General features: G+C 41.9%; 2 protein-coding genes across 2 annotated transcripts; both read left to right on the top strand.

Moving 5' to 3' along the window:
* Window positions 1-116: 116 nt before the first annotated feature.
* On the top strand, window positions 117-14,858 carry phc3 (polyhomeotic homolog 3). The gene is made up of 11 exons (XM_015054522.1): window positions 117-309; window positions 2,685-2,837; window positions 3,946-4,038; window positions 4,164-4,371; window positions 5,441-7,306; window positions 9,153-9,490; window positions 9,988-10,153; window positions 10,242-10,353; window positions 11,129-11,249; window positions 12,189-12,510; window positions 14,036-14,858. Exons 1-11 carry the CDS (start codon window positions 214-216, stop codon window positions 14,188-14,190), a joined length of 3,630 nt encoding a protein of 1,209 aa, XP_014910008.1. The 5' UTR covers window positions 117-213; the 3' UTR covers window positions 14,191-14,858.
* A 578-nt stretch (window positions 14,859-15,436) lies between these two features.
* LOC106961033 (claudin-11-like) lies at window positions 15,437-19,912 on the top strand. Its single transcript, XM_015054511.1, has 3 exons — window positions 15,437-16,193; window positions 17,985-18,152; window positions 19,349-19,912. The coding sequence occupies exons 1-3, from the start codon at window positions 15,968-15,970 to the stop codon at window positions 19,606-19,608; spliced, it is 654 nt and encodes a 217-aa protein (XP_014909997.1). The 5' UTR covers window positions 15,437-15,967; the 3' UTR covers window positions 19,609-19,912.
* The last annotated feature ends 754 nt before the right edge of the window (window positions 19,913-20,666 follow it).

The raw sequence follows: 20,666 nt of genomic DNA, 5'->3' as shown, positions 1-20,666 counted from the left end.
GGGGCCTCGTCCCCTCACATCCTCATCCCGGCTCCGCCTAAACTCACCTCCACGGCGGCCCCCACCCTGCGCACCTACTCCCGCCCCATCCTGCCCTCCCCAGCCTCCAAGGCGTCTCCTTCCTCCTCCTCTGTTGCCACGGCGACCGCAGCTTCACCCGTGGCCTCGTCTTCGTCGGCTGCGACACACGGCAGCACCACGACCTCCACCAAGATGTCCAGCGGCCTGACCAATGGGAACACCCGGGGGGGGCCCACCTCCCCGCCCATCACGCCGTTCCACACCCCGGCCAGCCCACCTGGCCGCCAGGTGAGTCAGCACCTGAGGAGGAGGAGACACTGTGAAGGATTGTTCTTTATTTGAAAAGGTGAAGAGCAGAGCTGGTTTGGAGTTAAAGTTAAACTAATATTCAGTTTTTGCTGCTTCTGTCAGGTTTTGGTTTCCTGGGAGTTTCTGAAAAAAAATCTTAGAAAAGGAGCTGACTGAGCAGCAGCTAACGATTATTTCAGTTACCAATTAATCTATCAATTATTCTGATGATTAATCGATTAATAGAATAAAGATAGGCTCATTCTTCAGATTTTTCATTTAAGCATCAAAGGAGCTTTTAGACAATTTTAGAAATACATTAAAAGATGCAAATAAACAAATAATTTAATTCCCTTTTTTCATTTATTATTCTAATGATTAACCGATTAATCGGATGAAAAATATCCTGCAGATTTTGTATTTAACCACTTAAGCCTTTTATGCAACATTAGCAATAGAATAAAATATGCAAATAAACAAATAAGTCAATTTATTTTTAAATAAGAAAATAAACATTTACTATTCAATTACTCTAGCGAGTAATAGAATAAACATTTATTACTTTATTATTCTGCAGATTAATCAATTATTTTTGATTAAAAGAATTGTTAAGTTCTGGTGTTTTTTCATTCATAATCCTTTTATTCAATATGAATGCATTAAAAGAAGCAAATAAACAAATAAATTCCCTTTTTAAGTAAGAAAATTAACATTATTTTATTATTCAGAGTATTAATTATTAGACAGACTCTCACACAGTCTGTCTAACCTGCATGTCTTTATTAAATTCATTTTATTAATGTAAACCAAGGATCATCTGTTCATCTGTTCCTGGTTCTTCGGACCGGTTCTGTTTCCAACATCTTTTCAGTTTCTGACCCAGAGGAAGTCGAGACGTTTTCCACCAGCGGGAGGATTTGGGTTTTTAACAACAGAACATGGATGAAAGTTTCCTGGGATTCAAACTGAAAAAAACCATCAGCAAAGAAAAATGAAGAATTAAGATACTTAAGCCTGGACAGTTTATGTTTAATTATAAGTTTATGTTAAATTTAGAGATAAAGAGCTGATCTAAAGGTTTTATTTCCTCTTATTTCCAAGCTTTAAAAACATTTTCTAAAGCTGTTAAATTGTATTAAACCATAACTGCATTTCAATATAAAAATTAAACCCATATCTGCTTTGTTACTGCAGTTTATTGGGTCTATGTGGTATTTCAATAGATATTAGTGATGTTTTAGTAAAATATGATCGTCAGTAAAACTGGTGCGTCATTAGCATTTCAAAGGAACATTTCATGTCTCTGTATCTGAATCCGGCCTGCAGACCAGGCAGGATTCAGGAAGTGATGCGTTCAGGGTCAGAGCGGCTGCTCTCTGGGTCAGAGTTGTTCTCGCTCTCTGAGGTTTCCTCCGTTTGCTTTCATCTCACAGCTTCACAGCTTCAGCATCACGTTTAGCTTTTACTGTCAGACAAAATGCAGCTGAAATGTGAGAGAGGCACCAACAGAAAAGACGTTTACGTCTGGAAATCCCTCCAAAAAGCAGAACCAAATGACTTTTATTCTCACGGTTTTTTTTAAACTTTTGAACAGTAATTCAGTTTATTTATATTGCATTCATTCACAACACAGGTTGTCTTGAGGCATTTTACACAAAAAGTAATTTCAAATCGCTCTCAAATGAATTCCAGTTGATGCAGATTGAGACTTTTTATTATTATTACTGCCATAATTTTCTTACAATGGAAAATGTTTAGTACAAGACAAAGTATCTATATTTTTATAACGAAGTTGGCATATATTTTTGTTACTTTTGTTCCTTAAACATAAGTAGTAAGGAACAGGTGTGGCTCATCGGGTTATTAATATAATTACAACATGATGACTTATTAACAAACAGCTTCAGGCAGCAGAACCAGGTTTGGTTTGCTGGGAATCAGCAACGTCTGGTTTTTAGAAAGTCTCTTAAAAAGCAAACAGATTTTCTGGATTAAATCCACTTGGTGCTAAATTGATTTATTTATGACATGGTCCATATTTAAGGTTCACAGCAACCCGATCTGGACTTTGAGAACTGATTTAAATCCTGAATCGGTTAAAATCTTCAATTCGCCGTTTTCTTGTTTCCGTTGATAGAAAGTTGATTGTTTTTAGTTCTTTTAAAGTTTTGCAGTGAAACAAAGAGGTCGGGTAAACGTGAGCAGCAGCTGCGGTCGGTTAGCTTTGGGTTTGTCCAGGAAACTCGATGATTCACAGCGGAACTGATGATTCAGCTGTTTTTAATGAACATCAATCTAAACTAAATGTCTCAATTCTCATTAAAATGCAGCAGAATCTTTTTCTCCTTTAATCTCGTTCTCTGTCTTTGTTCCAGGCGCAACAGCCTCACCCTGTGGGCACACCTGGTCTGGCACGAGCCAATCAGAGCGCCTCACCTGTCAGGCAGAGGGTTACCCAGCAGACTTTGCTCCTGGGGAAAGGCCTCAAAGGGTCGGGGCAGGACCAGGTGCTGCTGAGAGCTCAGATGGTAAACACACACACACACACACGCGCACACACACACACACACACACACACACACTGCTCACACACATACACGCATGTTTGTGTTGCTATCTTTGTGGGGACTTTCCATTGACTTCCATTCATTTCTACAGCCTAAACCTGACCTTTACCCTTTTCCTAACCCTAACCAACCAAAACTCAATTCATACCTTAGCCCTAACTCTGACCCCTGACCCAAAAACAGGGTTTCCCCTCATGGGGACCGGAGCCTGGTCCCCATGAGGAGCAATTGGTCCCCACAACGTAGTATATGTCAGGAAAATCGTCCCCACAAGGTATTATAAACAAACGTGCACACACACACACACACACACACACACACACACACACACACACACACACACACACACACACACACAGACACACACACACACACACACACACACACACACACACACATTTTCAAGATCAGACTGAGATCGTCATGCTTTTAAAAACAAAGGTGTTTCTAAATTATATTTTCAGGCCACATTTAATGCAGTGATGCAGTCGGAACCCCAGAGGCGTTTTATTAACAAAATATTAACAAAATACATAAATAAATAAAACTTTTTTTCTTTTCTTAATAGCTATGGATCCCTAAACTGCAGAACATTTTCTGCAGTGATGCCTTTCCTTTTGTTTAATTAGATACAAGTAAAGTTTATGTTAACATTAAATAAATACAACTGATTGACGCCGGTGAGGTTTTAAGTTTGGGTAAATTTTGCAGTTTCTGAGAAAATTATTAAAGCCATTTTAGATCCATGGCAGCTAAGAAAAGGAGAACATTTCTGCTAGAAACACTCAAACATTTTCTTGAAAAAACTTGGAAATTTCTGAGTTTGAAAAGTGTAAAATTTTCTAGAAAATACTCAGAAATTTAGAGATTAACTACAGAAATTTTCTAGAAAGTTTCTGAAATTAATCTCAAAAGGTTTTTGTGGACATTTTACTCCTTTTTTTTAAATAATCTGTAGATTAAACTGAGAGGAAATGGTTTTATTTTTCATGAATGCTCAGCTCTGCCTTCCTGCTCTCCTCCCTTCATTTCCTCCTCGTTTTTTCTGCCTCCTCGGATTTCCTCACAGCTCATTCTTACGTCTGCTATGCGACCTGCACAGCCGCCCTCTTCCTCCTCCTCTTCCTCCTCCGTCCTCTCCTCTAACCCCGCCTCCGCCCAGGTGAGCCTGCCGGATCTTTATGCTTTCCTTTGACTAGCAGCAGCTTCAGTTGTCAGGCTGCCCGGTAACCGTTGCTAAGCAGCGGCTGGTCCTTAACCATCGTTTCTCTCCCGGTTCCCCTGCAGCTGCAGAGCCTCACCTTGAGGCCTCCTCCCCCCGGGACCCTCACCATCCCCCCGTCCCTGCGGCTGAAGCCTCCCTCCTCGGCGCCGCCGCCCCTCTCTCGGCCCAGCGCCCCCGTCTTCCCTCCGCTCAGGCCGCGACCGCAGCCCAGCGCCACGGCAACCGAGAGCCCGACCGCGCCCGGCCGCCATCTTTCCGTTCCGCCTCCAAGTAGGGCCTCATGTTTCTTATAAAAGACATGATTTAGTTTATGTTTTGTCCATTTAGATAAACTTTTATCTTTATTATCGTGTTTTTAAATCAACATGGGTGAATAAAACATCATATTCCTGTCATTCCTGTAAATCTGATGTATTATATTTACTCCGAACTAAAGTTTTTACAGTTAATCTGTTGGAACAAGAACAAAAAAAACCCAAAAACTTTTCCAGAATTTGTACATTTTTTACCTAGAAAGAATTAGTTCAAGCAGTTTTTCTTACTTTTTCCTGTAATTTAAACTCTGTATATACATTTTATGGAGACATTTAAAAAAACATTTTCATTAATAATGAATTCAAATTCATAAATGCTTTATTAATTTCAAAGGGAAGTTAAATGATTACATAATGACAATTATAATAACATATAATAATAATAATAGTAATAATAATAATAATAATAATAATAATAATAATAATAATTCAGTGTTCTCACACTTGGAATATATTTACAGTATGTTTTATATTATTACAGAGTGCAACATCATATGATTGGATTACACAATATCATTTTATTTAGAAATTATCCTCATCATTATTATTAAATAAAAATAAAACCTGTCTCACTGTGTAAGTTCAACAACTCCACCAAATCCCACTAACACTTCATTGATCCCCTGGCAAGACTTTACTAGGCTTTACAAAGACCTCACTAAGACCTTGCTAAGACTTTTCCAAGATCTTACTGAGACCTAGTGACCCCTTACCAACGGTAGATGACCTGTACTTGTCAAGGCTGTCCTAAGACCTCACTGAGATTCCACTGAGCCCTTACCAATGGTAAATGGCCAATACTTCCCAAAGGCCTCGTCAAGACTCTGGAAAGACATTCTTCTTATACTCTTACATCGTAGCTGGGTCTTTATCCTGAGTGAAAGAGGTTTTTAGGTTTTAATCATGAACTAAACAGTCAGAAAACCAACCTCTGTATCCACAGTAAGCTTCAAGTCTAAACCAGTAATCATGCCTCGTTTTAAATGTTCATGTTTAAAAGATTTCTTCCTCTTTGCTTCTTCCAGCTCTCTACTCTCCCGTCCGGGCCGTCCCTCTTCGACCCAGGCTTCTCTCTCCCAGCAGTCACAGAGCAACAACCCCTCGACAATCCCTCCAACCCATCGCTGCGGCTCCCTCCAGCCAGGCCACATCTGTCAGTAAGCAGCTGACTGGGCTAAAGAGCTCTCCGTTAACTCAAACCGTTCTGGGTCCAAGCCCGTCCCAACACAGCCCGTTATCTTCTTCCAACCACTTTGAGCGCTCACCGTCTGCAGCGAGGCAGCTGCAGATGATCGCCCTTTCCTCCAGTCAGCAGCCACAGGCGGGAACGTATCCCCACCCTGCGGTCCAGTCCAAGCCCGCCGAGCTGCCTGAGCGTTCCAGCCAATCAAAGAAGACTGCAAACAAGGACGACTTGAATCCTCTTCCTTTGAATGCCTCTGCTTTACCTTCTGCTCATTCTCACACACAAACTTTGACCAAGAAGAGAGAGCAGAAGGAGAGTGACGATCAAGGACCCATAAGCCGAGGAGTGAGACCAGGAATCAGAGAGGAACGGAGCGCCGGTAAAGACCTCCAGGCAGAGAAAAATGTCCAAACGGAGACGATAAAGCAGGAGAAGCTCACTGATACGGAGCAGGAACCCGAACCGGATCAGATGGAGGTAAAGGAAGAAGACCAGAGAGACAGAGAGAGGAGACAAACAGGAAAGAAAAGGAAACATGAGGAGGTGGAGGACGAAGGAGGAGATACTCCCATGGATACATCAGACCGCCAGACCGACCAGAACACAGAACCGGCTCCACATCCAGACATCGTCAAAGACTCAAGCAAGGAATCAAAACCCAAACTGGATCTCACTCCAGCACCAGTAAAAACTCCATTAAAAGCAACAGTTTCAGTCCAGAATCCAGTAACAGAATCCGTTCCAGGTGAAAAACCAGTAACAGGTCCAGTTCCCGTTAAGGTTCCGGTAACAGGTCCAGTTCCCGTTAAACCACCAGTAACAGGTCCAGTTCCTGTTAAATCACCAGTAACAGGTCCAGTTCCTGTTAAATCACCAGTAACAGGTCCAGTTCCTGTTAAAACTCCTGTAAAAGGACTGGCTTCCACTAAAACACTGGTAACAGGACCAGTTTCAGTCCAAACACCAGTAACAGGACTAGCGCCAAATAATACCCCAGTAAAAGGACCAGCTTCAACCCAAACTTCAGTAACAGAACCAGTAACACCAGTACCAGGACCAGCTGCTGTTAAAACGTCAGTAAAAGGACAAGTTTCGACTAAAACCCAAGTGACTGGACCACTTTCAGTCCAAACTCCAGTAACTGGACCAGTTCCAGTCAAAACACCGGCAATGGGACCAGCTTCAACCAAAACCCAAGTAACAGGACCAGTTTCAGCCCAAACTCCAGTAACTGGACCAGTCCCAGTTAAAGCTCCTGCAGCAGAACTGATTTCAACCCAAACACCAGTAACAGAGCTAGTTCTGACCTGTAAACCAGTAACAGGACCAGTTCCAGTTAAATGTCCTGTAACAGAACTAGTTCTGACCCATAAACCAGGTATCGGACCAGTCCCAGTTAAAGCTCCTGCAACAGGACTAGTTTCAACCCAAACACCAGTAACAGAACTGGTTCTGACCCATAAACCAGTATCAGGAACTGTTCCAGTTAAATCTCCAGTAACAGAACTAGTTTCAACCCAAACGCCAATGAAAGGATTAGTTCTGACCCATAAACCAGTAACAGGACCAGTTCTGGCCCAATCACCAGCAACAGGACCGGTTCCTGAGGTCCAAAGCCAGCGGCTGCCAGAACTTCAACGGGACCATCAGTCCAACCAGGAGGACTTCTGTGAGAACATGTCGACCCAGTCCGACAATCAGTCAGGTACCTCCCGACACAAAACCTTCTGCTCATTTATTCTGCTCCATTATTGGATCAGACCGGGTCCGATTCTGGTCGCCAAACTTTCCTTCAGAAATCTAATAGCAGCAGATATCATCCCAGTAAATCTGGGTGTTTTCAAAGCTGATAGTCCGGTAGACTCAGTTCATGGTTTGTTTTCACGTTGCACTTGATTCAAACCCTTTGAGCAGCCTGTTCCCCTCCTCGCCTGTGGGGGCGCTGCATCAAAAACCACTCAGAAACCACTGAGTGCAACTTCCTTTTTTACAAAATGGAAACAAAAACTTGAGCTACGTCAGATTTTAGCAGTTGGAGGGTTTCTCTTTGGGTCATTTCGTCCTGCACTGTAGTCCACTTCCTTCTTTTGGAGCGGTTTCTGGTCTGCGTAGCATTCACATACGCATTCAAACTGAACCAGAGTTCACTTCAACAAACCAAAACCGAGGTTTATAGGCGGACCATAGTTTGATTAGCACTCACACCTCACCAAACGAACCGGACTTTCTAGACAGATGGACTGGATGGAGTTGGATTAAATCAGACTATACTACCTTTAATCTCAACGCTCCATCATCTCTATAGCCATCAGCTTTATGTTGCAGGAGAGTCAGATGCTTAATAGTATTATCAAACAAAGGCAAAAAAGAGAGACAAAACCAGAAACCAGAGCTATCATACCCCATATTGGACTAAAATCTTCATTTAAACAGACTGATGCTGGAGCAAACAGGTTCCTGTCAGCTTCAAAATGTAACCTGGCTGACATATTTGTTTCAGTTCTTCTGAAAATGCAGAACAAACCAGATGAGTCAAGCTAGTATGAAGAAAAATTACTTTTTGAGAACTGTGAAGTTTTTTTTTAAACATAAATTTAACCTAATCTTTTTGCTTACATTTGATTCATAAATATTTACTGGAATGTTAATACTGCCTGTTCTTCTGCTCCCATCACATTTTTCAGTTTCCTGCTTCTCCTGCAGTTTGGAAAAACCCAACATGAAAATATCCGATTAGAATTTGTCAAAAAAAAAAAAGTTGTAAAATGTTGCCCTCTCTGAAGCTCCGTAGCTCAGGCTTAGTTTACAGTAGAAACAATTTTTAAGTTCAAACTGGTCAAATAAAGTTTGACTTTATCTGAGTTACCATTTTGATATCTTTTATTATTTTTACACATTTGTTGTTTAAGTTTTAGGATTTATTTTAGATTTTATGGAATGTTCAGCTTTCAGAGTCGCTCATCCATTTGGACTGATTTTTTTTCTTTAAACTACATTAACGCCCGCAGTCTCTTCTCTATATATAGAGTTTATACATCAAAATGTAGGTATTTCTTTCTACTTTCACACAAAGTGTTTCCCACTGCTGTAAGACTTAGTTTTACATTGAATCAATCCAGAGTGTAGAAAACACAAACCCGACTTCCATTATAACTTCTATTGTCAAATCTCCTCCATAAAACACTTTACAGACATAAAACTCTGCATGTGTGGCCATCAGACATTACTTCAACTTTTAGTTTGGTATGTTTTATGATTTAGTTTACATGCTCTGCACAGTGACTATCTGTTTTAGCCTCATTTAGAGTGGTGCTGTGCTCTCCCGCTCCAGAAAAGGAGGGAATCACCATAGAAACGAGAGACTCAGCCTTTTATTTAACATTTGGGTCCTATTTAACATCCAGTTTTATCATTGAAAATATTCAGGATTCCCTCATATAATTTCATGAATTTCCCATCACATAGTTCTCAAACCTCAGCATGTTCTAGTTTTGTTAATTCTTAGCTGTAACTGTGCAGACTGATCAGATTTCCGTTTTATTTCCTCCCAGCGTTGTCCAGCCTCTCCTCCCAGTCTCCTCCTTCCTCCCCCTTCATCGCCTCCTCATCAGAGAACCCTCCCCCCCTGCTCCCCGCCCAGGCCGCCCACCCCACCGATCTCAGCCTCCCGCCGCAGCACGAGGCGGCGAAGGCCGACAAAACGCCATCAGATTCCCATCATGCAACAGAAGCCGAGACTGAACCCATCTACCAATCAGACAATGAGTCTGAGAGCTTCAGCCAATCACTGGGCGCCCCCTGGGAGATGAAGGCGTGGCCTGAGGGGCGACAGGTTCTGACTCACCTGGTGGAGGGATTCGTCATCCAGGAGGGTCTCCAACCGTTTCCTGTAAGAACCCGAAGAAACGGCGTCACTGATCTTACCTAAACATCTGGCATTTACACTTACAAGCCCTTTATACTCTGAGGCCACAGCCCACAAAATCAATCAGTCTAAAATATTTCTTGGTTTTGTGTCCTTTATATTTTTATATTCCATAAATTATTACATTCTTTTTATTTAAATTTAAAAATGTACATTTTAGTTTATTTTAGTTTATTTCTAAAATGTAAATTTTTACTAATTTTGCTGAGTATTTAATTTTTTGTTGGACACAGGATAAGCAGATGTTTTCGTAAATCTGCTTTATTTTTATTCAGTGATGCATTAGTGAAATATTTCATTTTTATATAAAACCTGATTTCCAGCAATAGAATAAAGTAGAACATTTATCCAGCAGTGGTTCCATCTGTACTAAAGTTCAGCCATAATTTCCTCGGTTCTTTTCTTCAGGAACAATAAGTGTTGAATATTAAGTGAACCCTGATCACTGTTCTGTCGTCCAGGTGAACCGCTCCTCCCTGCTGGTTCCGGAGCAGGTGCCCAAACCCCAGGAAGTGAACGGGACCAATGGGAGGCCGGCGCTGCCTGCATCAGAACCCGTGAAGCCGACAGAACCGTCCACAGACTCAGAGGAAGAGGACGGCGGAGACACCGGCGACCTGGGGAACAGTAAGGCTGGACGGAACTGCGTTCTGCGGGTCAGGTGAAACCGAGCGGAACCGGGCTCACCCTGGGCGTGTTTGTTGTGTTCCCTCAGAGTCGGGCCACAAAGACCGGACGGTGCTGCACTGTCAGTTCTGCGGGAAGCGAGGCCACGCGCACAACTTCATGCGCTCCAAACGGTTCTGCTCCACTTCCTGCGCGCGCGGGTGAGAACGACTTCCTCTGTCTTCAGACCAGAACCAGACGGAGATCAGTCCGTTTCTTGGACTGATCTCCAAGAAGCATAGCTTAAAAATATTTTTTTTAAAGATTCATGTCCCCAGCAGGGATCAACAGACAGTGTTTTGGAATCATTGAGTGTTTTCTACTTTTTTGGACAAAGTTGTACCATGATTGACCTGGTCAGGGGCCAAAAGAGAGAAAATGGGCCACAATGATGGTGATTGTCAGCGCTAAGACCCGCCTCCTGGCTCTGATTGGTTGCTTCTAATTAGCATTGGAAGAAAGGGAAGGAGCTCAGTTTTTTTCAATGATTATCTGTCTCACACCATACTTTAATGACATAGCAACCGTTTCAACAAATATGTAGAAAATTTTTTTTATAGAAGTAACTGCAGTTTTATTTACCATTTTTATTTATTTAAGTTAATAAAAATGTTTTCTCAATTTTATTTTTGTTCTTTTGTGCATTTTAGTTGAATATAACAAACCTGTGTTGATTTATTAAAAACATGACATCACAGTCAGGGGGATTTTTTTTTTAAAGTATGTAAATCTTAAACGAAGTGAGTTCTGACCTTTGCTGCAGAGGTAGTGCTGCAGTCCCAGCAGCTGCTGCAGCGGCGGTGGCGCTGGCAGGATGTGGTTCTGTGGTTCTGTGGTACCAGAGCAGAGGCAAACAGCTGGTTAATGCAGATCTGAGCCTGAATCAGAGCAGCAGAGTGGCTCGTCCCTCACCGTGCCTCTGGCTTTCTCTTTCAGTTTCAACGTCCGGCTGACGAAGCGCTTAAGGGCCCTGAGCGCTGGCAGCCGGTCCGAGAGGCCCCGACCGGCCCTGAACCGGGCCGAGTCGGTACCGGGGAAACCTCTGCTGCTGCGCCTGGTAGGAACCCCCATCCAGCCTCCACTCTGACATGACAACACACCTACATGAAAATTACTAAAATCCTCTGGATGCATGAAAACCTGCAGAGGAAACGAGGAAAAGCAGAGAAACTTTTGGGGGTTGTGATCCTCCTGTCAACCTGAAAAACCAGGACACAAAATAATTAGGCTGACATGAAATTATTCAGTTTTCACCATTTTTCTATTTAGATAATAAATTAATATTTGTTCAGATACTCACATTATTCACTGAGTTACTCCAATCTGCAGTTTATACTGAAAGCTCGAATCTGTCCAGACTGTAAGAGGAAAGATGGGGAGTTTGCGTCCTCTGGTGGTTTACATAGCAATGTTCTGGTCCTACGAATTAAAAAAAAATTAACTTTAGTAACAGTTCACTCTCAGATAAAGACTTAAAACAAATATGCAAAATCTCTGTAATGTTTTGTACAAAAGTGAAAATTTAAATTCTTGCTCTAGAAATCACTGAAAATGATTTTCCATTGTTTGTATCAGAACCTTTACATTTCTCTATTTTTTCTTCCACTTTTAACACAAAACAACAAATATCCAACAGATTATTTATAAAAGATAAATGTTGAAATGTAAAGGAAAGTTGTAATAATTGAGTCTATAATATCACATTTAAAAACAAAAGAATAATGCAAAAGATAAATTATAAAGTACCAAATAAAAAGCTATTTCAGAAATTGGAAAAGTATTGATTTTTGTGTTTATGGTTTGTTTGCACATTTAATTCTCATTCTTTTCCACAGTATTTGCGAATCATGACACTATTTCTGTTTAAATGCTAAAAGATTTAAATCGGAGATTTTTACTCATAACTGACAGCAGTTAATTTAGGAAGAGGAGAAATAATGCGTGGACTCGTCCGTCTCTCATCTGTCCCCTTGTCCCGCCTCCTGTCCCCCTGCAGCCCCGGGACCTTTGGAGCGCCGGGCGCCGCGAGAAAGACGGGAAGGAGAAGCCGGCGGCGGCGGAGCAGAAGGCCGAGGAGGAAGACGACGACATGGGGGCGTCCCCGCATGGCTTTGGAGAGGCGGAGGACGACGACGACGACGGAGGAGAGGAGGATCCTGCTGTTGCCATGGCAGCCAGGATGGAGCGGCGGGCGGCACGGCGCGCGCGCAGGGCGTCGGCGCCGGCCGTCACGGCCTCGACGCCGACCACCACGTTCCGGCCCGCCCCGGCCCAGTGGAGCGTGGAGGAGGTGACGGCCTTCATCCACACGCTGCCGGGTGAGTCTCCGCCCGCGGTACAGCAAGGTTGTTACAGACACGTGGACGTTGTTGTTTACATCCGGAAATACCGGGCATGCGCACTATTGTTTTACTTCCCATCTGTAGCCGCGCTGCCGCGGTAGAATAATAACGTTAACAAACCTGGAGATGTAGGTATTATTGATTCAGTCCAGTGGCCACAGCAAAGGGCAAAATAACAGAAAAACAATTACAGAATAACTCAAAACCTTCTTCTTCTTTATCGCTCCCTGTCACTAATGTGTCAGGATTCAACACAGTCAAACATTTTCCACACAGAGATCAGAACATTGAGTCAGTAACTGTTTCATGTTTTCAGCAAATTACAGCTCTCCATTTACACTGGTCCGCAAAGAGTTGGGAGAAAATACCAGTCAGCTGCTTGTTCAATAATAATTTAATACATTTTCTGAGAATGGTATTTTTCGCTGAGTGTTCATCAATGAATAATCATTGATTGATTCTGCACCTAAAAATCAACCAACAGACGATATTTAACTAATAAAAATGAGCAAACACTAAAAACTAATTAAAAGTAATTGTCACAATGAAATAAACTAATCTAAAATGAAAAGCCCAGAGCTGATGTAACCCTGGAGCGAAGCCGCTCTGGAACCAGCGGCGTGATTTACACCCGAACATCAGCAGATGACGGCGACTCGGCTTTCCTGGATCCAATCATCCAATTAAACGTTTCACAAATCACAGAAACCATCAGCAGGCTGAGGCAACTTCTCTCTAACCACAAACTGTCATTGAGCAACCGGAGAAACATCTGGAGGTGGAAGAAAACCCTGAGGGGAGAAAAACTCTGACGCCTCCAACCGTCTGCAGGTTCTGACGCTGCTGATCATCTCCAGGTTTCAGCAAACAGATCTGGTTACATCTGCAGAGAATATCAGCGTTAATCATAAACCGTTAATGTTGCAAACAAAAAGAGGCTGAGATCATCTTACAAACTGACGACACACCCATCTGTTCTTCACAGAAAACTAATCATCATCATCCTCATCATCCTCACACTGAGGTTATAACATTCAATGAAATATTTATTCATTTATTTCTAACAGGTAAAATGTTAGAGAAAAAATAAATTAATTAAGAAGAAAACAAAAAAATACATTGTAATAAAAATCAACTGTCATTAGCAGCGATAACTTCGGTTCACTCTATTATGTTGGTGTTCCCACACCATCATACCTCCTTCACCGTGTTTGTTCCTGCTGATTCGCTGTGTTGGTGCTGACCACAATCTCCAAACATTTCACTTTGGTCTGAATACTTCAAAAAACTATTTTACTCATCTTAGTCCTGCTGCCATCTTGTTTTTAGAGGCTTTGTCGCTCAGTGCTTCCAAAAAGCTGTTCACAGTTTTTCTCTCCTGACCTTTAACCTTTACCCAAGAACAAAGTCAGTTTTCCACACATCTTCTCTGCAGTTTGCATTAGATAAATAAAGCGGGTGTCCTTACTTTCCGCTCATGGTGTGTGTGTTGCTCCGTCAGGCTGCGGCGACGTGGCCGAGGCCTTCAGGCTGCAGGAGATCGACGGCCAGGCGCTGCTGCTGCTGACCGAGGATCACCTGATGACCAGCATGAACATCAAACTGGGCCCGGCCCTCAAGATCTGCGCTCACATCAACGCCCTGAAGAACCAGTGAGAGGACGAGGCGGCGAACCCAGAGGAGGACGCAGAGGGGGCGGCGCTCAGGAGGCAATAAAGACGAGAAATCTGGAAACTTCGGGGTTCGTGTGTTTTCAAAGGACCGAAGCTGACACCAAGGATGACAGAACAAAGTCACAAAAAGAGGAAATTGTTGGTAATTTATAATTTATGATGTTGTGATGGAGGTGTGGCCTTAGCGGACCGGACCGGAGCAGAACCTCGTCTGTGTAGCAGGAAACCACGAGGAGTTTTGTACCTTTCTGTATATTTTACAAGCCACTGGAGTGTACATTTCAAGCTATTTCATGAAGGATTTTCAACATTTAATATATGAAATTTGTCTATTTAGTTTTTTTAGAGCGTGACGTCAATGACAAATCTATCCCTGTAGCTAACATAACCAGTGTGTGTGTGTGTGTGTGTGTGCGCGTGTGTGTGTGTGTGTGTGTGTGACTGAGTGTGTGTGTTAAAGGAAGAAGACGACAATAATCTGTAGAGTTTGTAAGTCATTCATCAAAGTTTAATGTTTTCTATCAACAAGTTCTGGACAGAAACTCGTCTTGGTTCGAAGCGTCGCCATCAGGGTAGCGAGCAGCGTCTTCAGTCGTCACATTTTTATGATATCCTGCTTGAAATTATTTAATAAATGAACAATTAACCAAACAGGCTGCTGGTTTTCCTTCAGACCTCAGAGTTTTGATGGTGCAATGAAATTAATTTATAAAAGATAATAAAGAGAAAAAACATTTTATATGCAAAAGTTAAACAAATAAAACTATTTTACAATGGAAATAATTCAGAATTTCACATAAAACTGTTTAAAATGAAAATGTAGTACAAAAGAATATTTTTATTCATCATTTATCTTAATCATTAACAACAGAAAAATAAAGATTTTTGCAGTTTTGAAATAAGTTTTATTTTCCTACTTTTTATTTGTTTAATATATATATTTATTTTTTCAGTTATCTGACTTATTGTCAGACTTTTATCATTTTCACTTTGCATTTTATTTTTTATAAAATATTACATGATTATATTTTAAAATTTGAACAGTTTAAATGTTATTTTACTAGTGATATAGCATTAAAATGTCATCTTGATATTTTTGGAGGGAGGACTGATTATTAAACACATCCACGACTTTGGGAGCTCAGAAATTTAAAAAAAAACTTTCTATAACATTTCTCAGATTAAACTCAGTTTCTGAGTTTTGACAGACATTTACTCCTGTTTTCCTGCCCATGGTGTCCCTGACACTCTGCGGTTTAAAGCTGCTGCATCTGAAGGAAACTGATTCAGATTCATGTCTCTGAGTTCCTTCCTGAAGATGCAGATCCTGACCTTTGCCCTCCAGATGTCTCAGCTCAGCCCTGCTGCTCCTCTGCTCTCCATCTGGTTCAGGTTTGGATCTGGATTTTCCCTGGTTGGCGTTGGGAGGGGGGCAGGTTCGCGCCACACCCTGAGATAAATCTTATGATTTTCTTTCCTTGTGGATAACGCACAACGGGACACGGTGCAGCAGCTCCTCATCTTATTTCAGACTTTTTGAAACATTTTTAGTCAAGGAAAAGCGTCTTTCAGGGATTTTTTTTCCTTTCTGAATTACGCAGAAGAACCTGCTGAAATTTGTGCTTTATTTACCCAGTAAAGAACATTTGGATAAGTTTTTATTTCCTGGAGACAGGAAAGAAAATAACCAACGGCTAAAAGCCCTCAGGAAGATAAAAGTTGTGTTTTTTGGAACGTGTAAAGACGCACGGCGGATCTCCATGGCGCATATCTGCAGGCAGCTGGTTGGCGTCGGGGGGAGCTGCGTGGGTTGGGTCGGGCTCATCTTCGCCACGGCGACCAACAACTGGGTCCAGACGTGCGACTACTCGGTGGCCACCTGCCTGCGCATGGACGAGCTGGGGTCACGCGGCCTGTGGGCCGAGTGCGTGGTGTCTCCATCACTCTACCACTGTGTGTCTCTGGACCAGATGTTCTCGCTGCCCGGTAAGAAGCTGCTCCTTTAACCTGGTCCTGCTGCTCCTTTAACCTGGTCCTGCTGCTCCTTTAACCTGGTCCTGCTGCTCCTTTAACCTGGTTCTGCTGCTGCTTTAACCTGGTCCTGCTGCTGATTCCTGCTGCTCCTTTAACCTGGTCCTGCTGCTCCTTTAACCTGGTCCTTTAACCTGGTCCTTTAACCTGGTCCTTTAACCTGGTCCTTTAACCTGGTCCTTTAACCTGGTCCTGCTGCTGCTTTCTGCTGCTTTTAGCTACTAGAAAAAGTTTGACTGTTTTTATCATTTAACCACTGAGCAAAAGTCTGAATCCATCCCTCAATGGTAATTTTTAAAAGTTTCTTAATCAATAACTCTCCAGACAGACAGACATTTCAGTGGAAGCCTTTTTCAAACTAGGAGGTCAAATGCAGTCCATATTTTTCAGAATAAAATAACAGAAATATAGCACCAGCCAGTGATATTCACAACATTATCTAATAGAGGCAAAACGAAACCAAGAACACCTTTAGTGAACAACTAACAACTTTTTTCTTTCTTCTTCTTGAAGACCAGAAATATTCTATTTTTCTTCAAAAATATCAAAACAGTTGAGATGGAAAGAAAAACTGAAAAGTTTTATGAAATCCTGCAGCTGCTGTAGGGCTGCAGGAAACCCAACAAATCCATTTCAAACAAAAACATCTCCTAATGTTTTACTTCTGGTTTTTCACCCAAACTTTCAGATTTAACTTTATTGTTCAGTCTCGGAAAGACACCAGATATAAAATCAGCATAAGCTCCTCCCACAACGTCAGGCCTGCACCATAACAAATGTTACTGGACGATAAACTGTCCCACTAATTATCAAAAGAAATGATAATATTGTTATTTTGAGACCATTTTCAATTAATATATTGATCATGACATGGTAATTCAGGTTCACACCTCAGAGACAAACTTTAATTTTGTAAATAACTCTTCACACTGGAACTGGAAGATATTTTAAATATCCAAATTAAAACCAAAAACAATCAATAAACAGAAATAAAAATTACTTATAACCAACAAAATGGATAACAATGTCTGTGTGAACAAAATTATTTATCATCAGAATGGAAATTATTGAGCTCATTCTAACTTATAATCCAATTCATTGATTAATTGCTACACGACTTGAAAAACTTTAACCAATAGTCTCTGCCAAACTATTCAAAAAGCAGAATGTCTTTTACAGTTTTTGGGTGATTATTACATATATTAAGTGTACACATATATAATGCAAAATAATATTATAATATATTTGATATTATGTTTTCTTAAAAATAATAATTAAAACTCTGGAAACATATTTTCATCTCTAATGTATAACTTCCAAACCATCGACCAGCCTAAAGTTTTTGTTGTTTTTTTTGGTTAAAAGGAAACATAGAGTTTCTCCAATGGTCTTAAATGTTTAAGTTTTTGGTTCTCATTTTGTGAACCAGCTGAAAACTTTCTGGAGTCACTCTGAAAATATGCAGAATGAGTTTGGATGTGGACTTTTGCTGCTTGTTAGTTTTGCACAGATTTATGGATAAATGGAGTCTTAATTCCAAACATTGTGGACTTCTAAGTATTAATATGAATAAATAGCTGAACTGAAAACATGTCAGTGCAGCAGTAACATGTTTGAGGAGATGCTGATGGTTTGAGACGTGCCTCCCAGTGCTCCCAGTGCGCTGCTTTCCAGCAGCCGCAGCTCCAGATGTGAGCGCTGCGGCGTTGGCAGCATCATAACCAGATGTTTCTCCGTGTCTGGCAGCGTACGTCCAGGTGTCCCGGGCTCTGATGATCGCCGCGTGTCTCCTGGGCGTCCCCGCCTTGCTGCTGGTCCTCATGTCCATGCCCTGCATTCGGTTGCCTAGCAACTACTCCGCCACCGTTAAGAAGCGCCGCACCCAGGTGGGCGGCGTCCTCTTCATCGTCATGGGTGAGGAAGACTCCAGAGACACATCATTTCCCTGAACCAGTGGAGTTCACAGGGAACTGTTAAAGGATTCACACCTCTTCAACTTTTTCCCTTTTAAAAAAACAAACTTTAATTCATTAGGATTTAATTTGACCAGCTTTAAGCTGTTGGTTGTGAATTTCATAAATCTTTGCAGTTTGTTGCTCATGAAAAGGAATGTAAAAAAAAAGATTTCTTTTCTCCTGAGTGAAAAGTATTTCCAGCTTTCAGCAGAAGGTATTTTTTCTGCATTCTGCACACAGCTGTGGTCTTGGAGGATTAAAGGTTATTTTATCTGAACTTAATGTAAGTAAAAATGCAGATTTTGTTTGAAATGAAGCTGGATTTTAAACAGATATCCTCACATTAACCTCCTCCCTGACAGAAAGTGAAAATCTCCCCAGGCTCTGCAGTTTGGCACCTCCAGCTTTACTTTTTGTTTTTGAGATTTAATGTAACTTTTATAAAAATATGTTATTTAGATATTTGTTAACTGTCACCAGGTTGTAACAGTTTGTTATGAGACAGATCGATCTCCTCACCTCCTGTCTGAGCTACTTTCTGAAGAAATGCACCAAAAGCAACCAATCAGAGCCAGGAGGCGGAGCTTACCGCCATGCTAACTAGCCTTAGCATTCATGACAGGCTATGCTAGCTTTAGCCGGGATGAGCAGCACCACATGGAGGGTGATTGACAGCACTAAGACCCGCCTCCTGATTATGATTGGTTGTTTCTGGTCAGCACTAAGAGAAGACAGAGGAGGTTGATTTTTGCACAGATGATCTGTCTCATATCGTTCTAATATACAGGCAGCTTCAACAAATATGTACAAATATTTTTTATAAACGTTTCATTCTGCAGCAGCTTTAAAGATATTTTTTTAACTTTGTAGCGTTTGAGTTGTCTGTAGTTTTTCAGCTTCTTGATTGTAGGAACAGCTTCAGAGAACTGAGTTTAACACTGAGCAGCTGGAGGACATATTTACTCTTCCAGGACTTTCATCTGGTCTGTTCAGCCGTTTTAGAGGAGAAATAAAAACAAGAGGCTCCTTCCTGACCCGACTGAATCCGTTTGTCTGATTCTGCTTCCTGGTGGACAGACAGTTCCTGCCCTCTGGACCAGACAGATTCAGAAATGGAACTGATCAGCTTTTCCTCATCCTTTCTTTGTCACACAGCTGTTTTTGGTGCCGTAGCGACCGTCTGGTTCCCCATCGGAGCGAACAAAGCGGAGCACCTCATGTCCTTCGGCTACTCTCTGTACGTGGGCTGGGTGGGAGCCGGGCTCTGCCTGCTGGGCGGCGTCGTCATCCTCTGCTTCCAGGTCGCCCTCATCACCAACCCGTCCAGGGAGAACAGCTTCTTCTACTCCAGACGGGGCGGAACCGCCCGGGAGGTCGACCGCTCCGCCAACCACGCCAAGACTGAACGGGTGTGAGGGGCGACAGGCTTCCCGTCCTGCAGGCGGTTCACCAGCGATGCACCGATCCACCTCTTACCGAACAAAACCGATATCTGAGGTTTGGCATCAGAACTGGCCCTCTACAGCTCAGTTAAAGATGCAGTGTGTAACTACCCTCCATGTTGTGCTGCTCATCCTGTTGTGAATGCTAATTCTAGTTAGCATAGCATAAACAGTTTACCTTATCGGTAAATTGTTTCTCCGCTAAGACCCTCCTCCCGGCTCTGATTGGTTGTTTTTGTGCATTTCTTCAGGCAGCACTAACAGATCAGAGAGGAGGAGGAGGATGTCGATCTTAATAAAAGTTACATACTGCAGCTTTAAATACAACATAGCTTCACAAGCTTGGTCAAACATGTAAAAACAACTTCAGTTTGTTCAGTCAGTGCAATTAGGATTATAACAGCCGATGCAAAAATATATAATAAAGAAACTGACAAAAATAACCGGCTGATAATGTTGGTCAAACATGTTAAAATAAACTGCAATAAACATTTTAAATGGTTCAGAAAGTTCCATTTAAAAGTTACAAATATAATCTAAAATAAATAATAAAGCATGTCGTTACGACCACAAAACATAGAGTTAGGCTCAACAGATCTGCATTTATCAATCAGGCACATTGTCACTGATATCGGACGTAGAATTTCTTTCAAGATCTGGACCAAAACCGATATTGATACTGGATCGGTGCATCTCTAGCTTTATGTATCCATCAGATTTTTTTTTTTAGCTTTAAGCTATTTTATTACTCCGACATGTGTTTCTCTGTTTAAAACGATCCTCTGCTGAGGTGGTGTCTAATAAAGTTGGATCAGAAATTTACCTGAAATGTTTCCTCACGGTGCAGTTCCAGTAAGAAGGTTCTGGGTTCAAATCCCGGCCTGGGTTCTTTCTGCATGTTCTCCTTGTGGATCCGTCCTCCCACAGCACAGAAACACGGATGTTGGCTTATCCTCCTCCTCCGTCCTGTCAGATCCGTTTACACCCATAGACATGAATACGGACTGGGATAGTATTCATGTCTATGTTAC

This window comes from Poecilia latipinna, unplaced genomic scaffold (assembly GCF_001443285.1).
Source record: "Poecilia latipinna isolate Pla-1442-1.1 unplaced genomic scaffold, P_latipinna-1.0 Scaffold1256, whole genome shotgun sequence".
Taxonomy (NCBI): Eukaryota; Metazoa; Chordata; class Actinopteri; order Cyprinodontiformes; family Poeciliidae; genus Poecilia; species Poecilia latipinna.
This window is presented reverse-complemented; position numbering and strand designations above follow the sequence as displayed.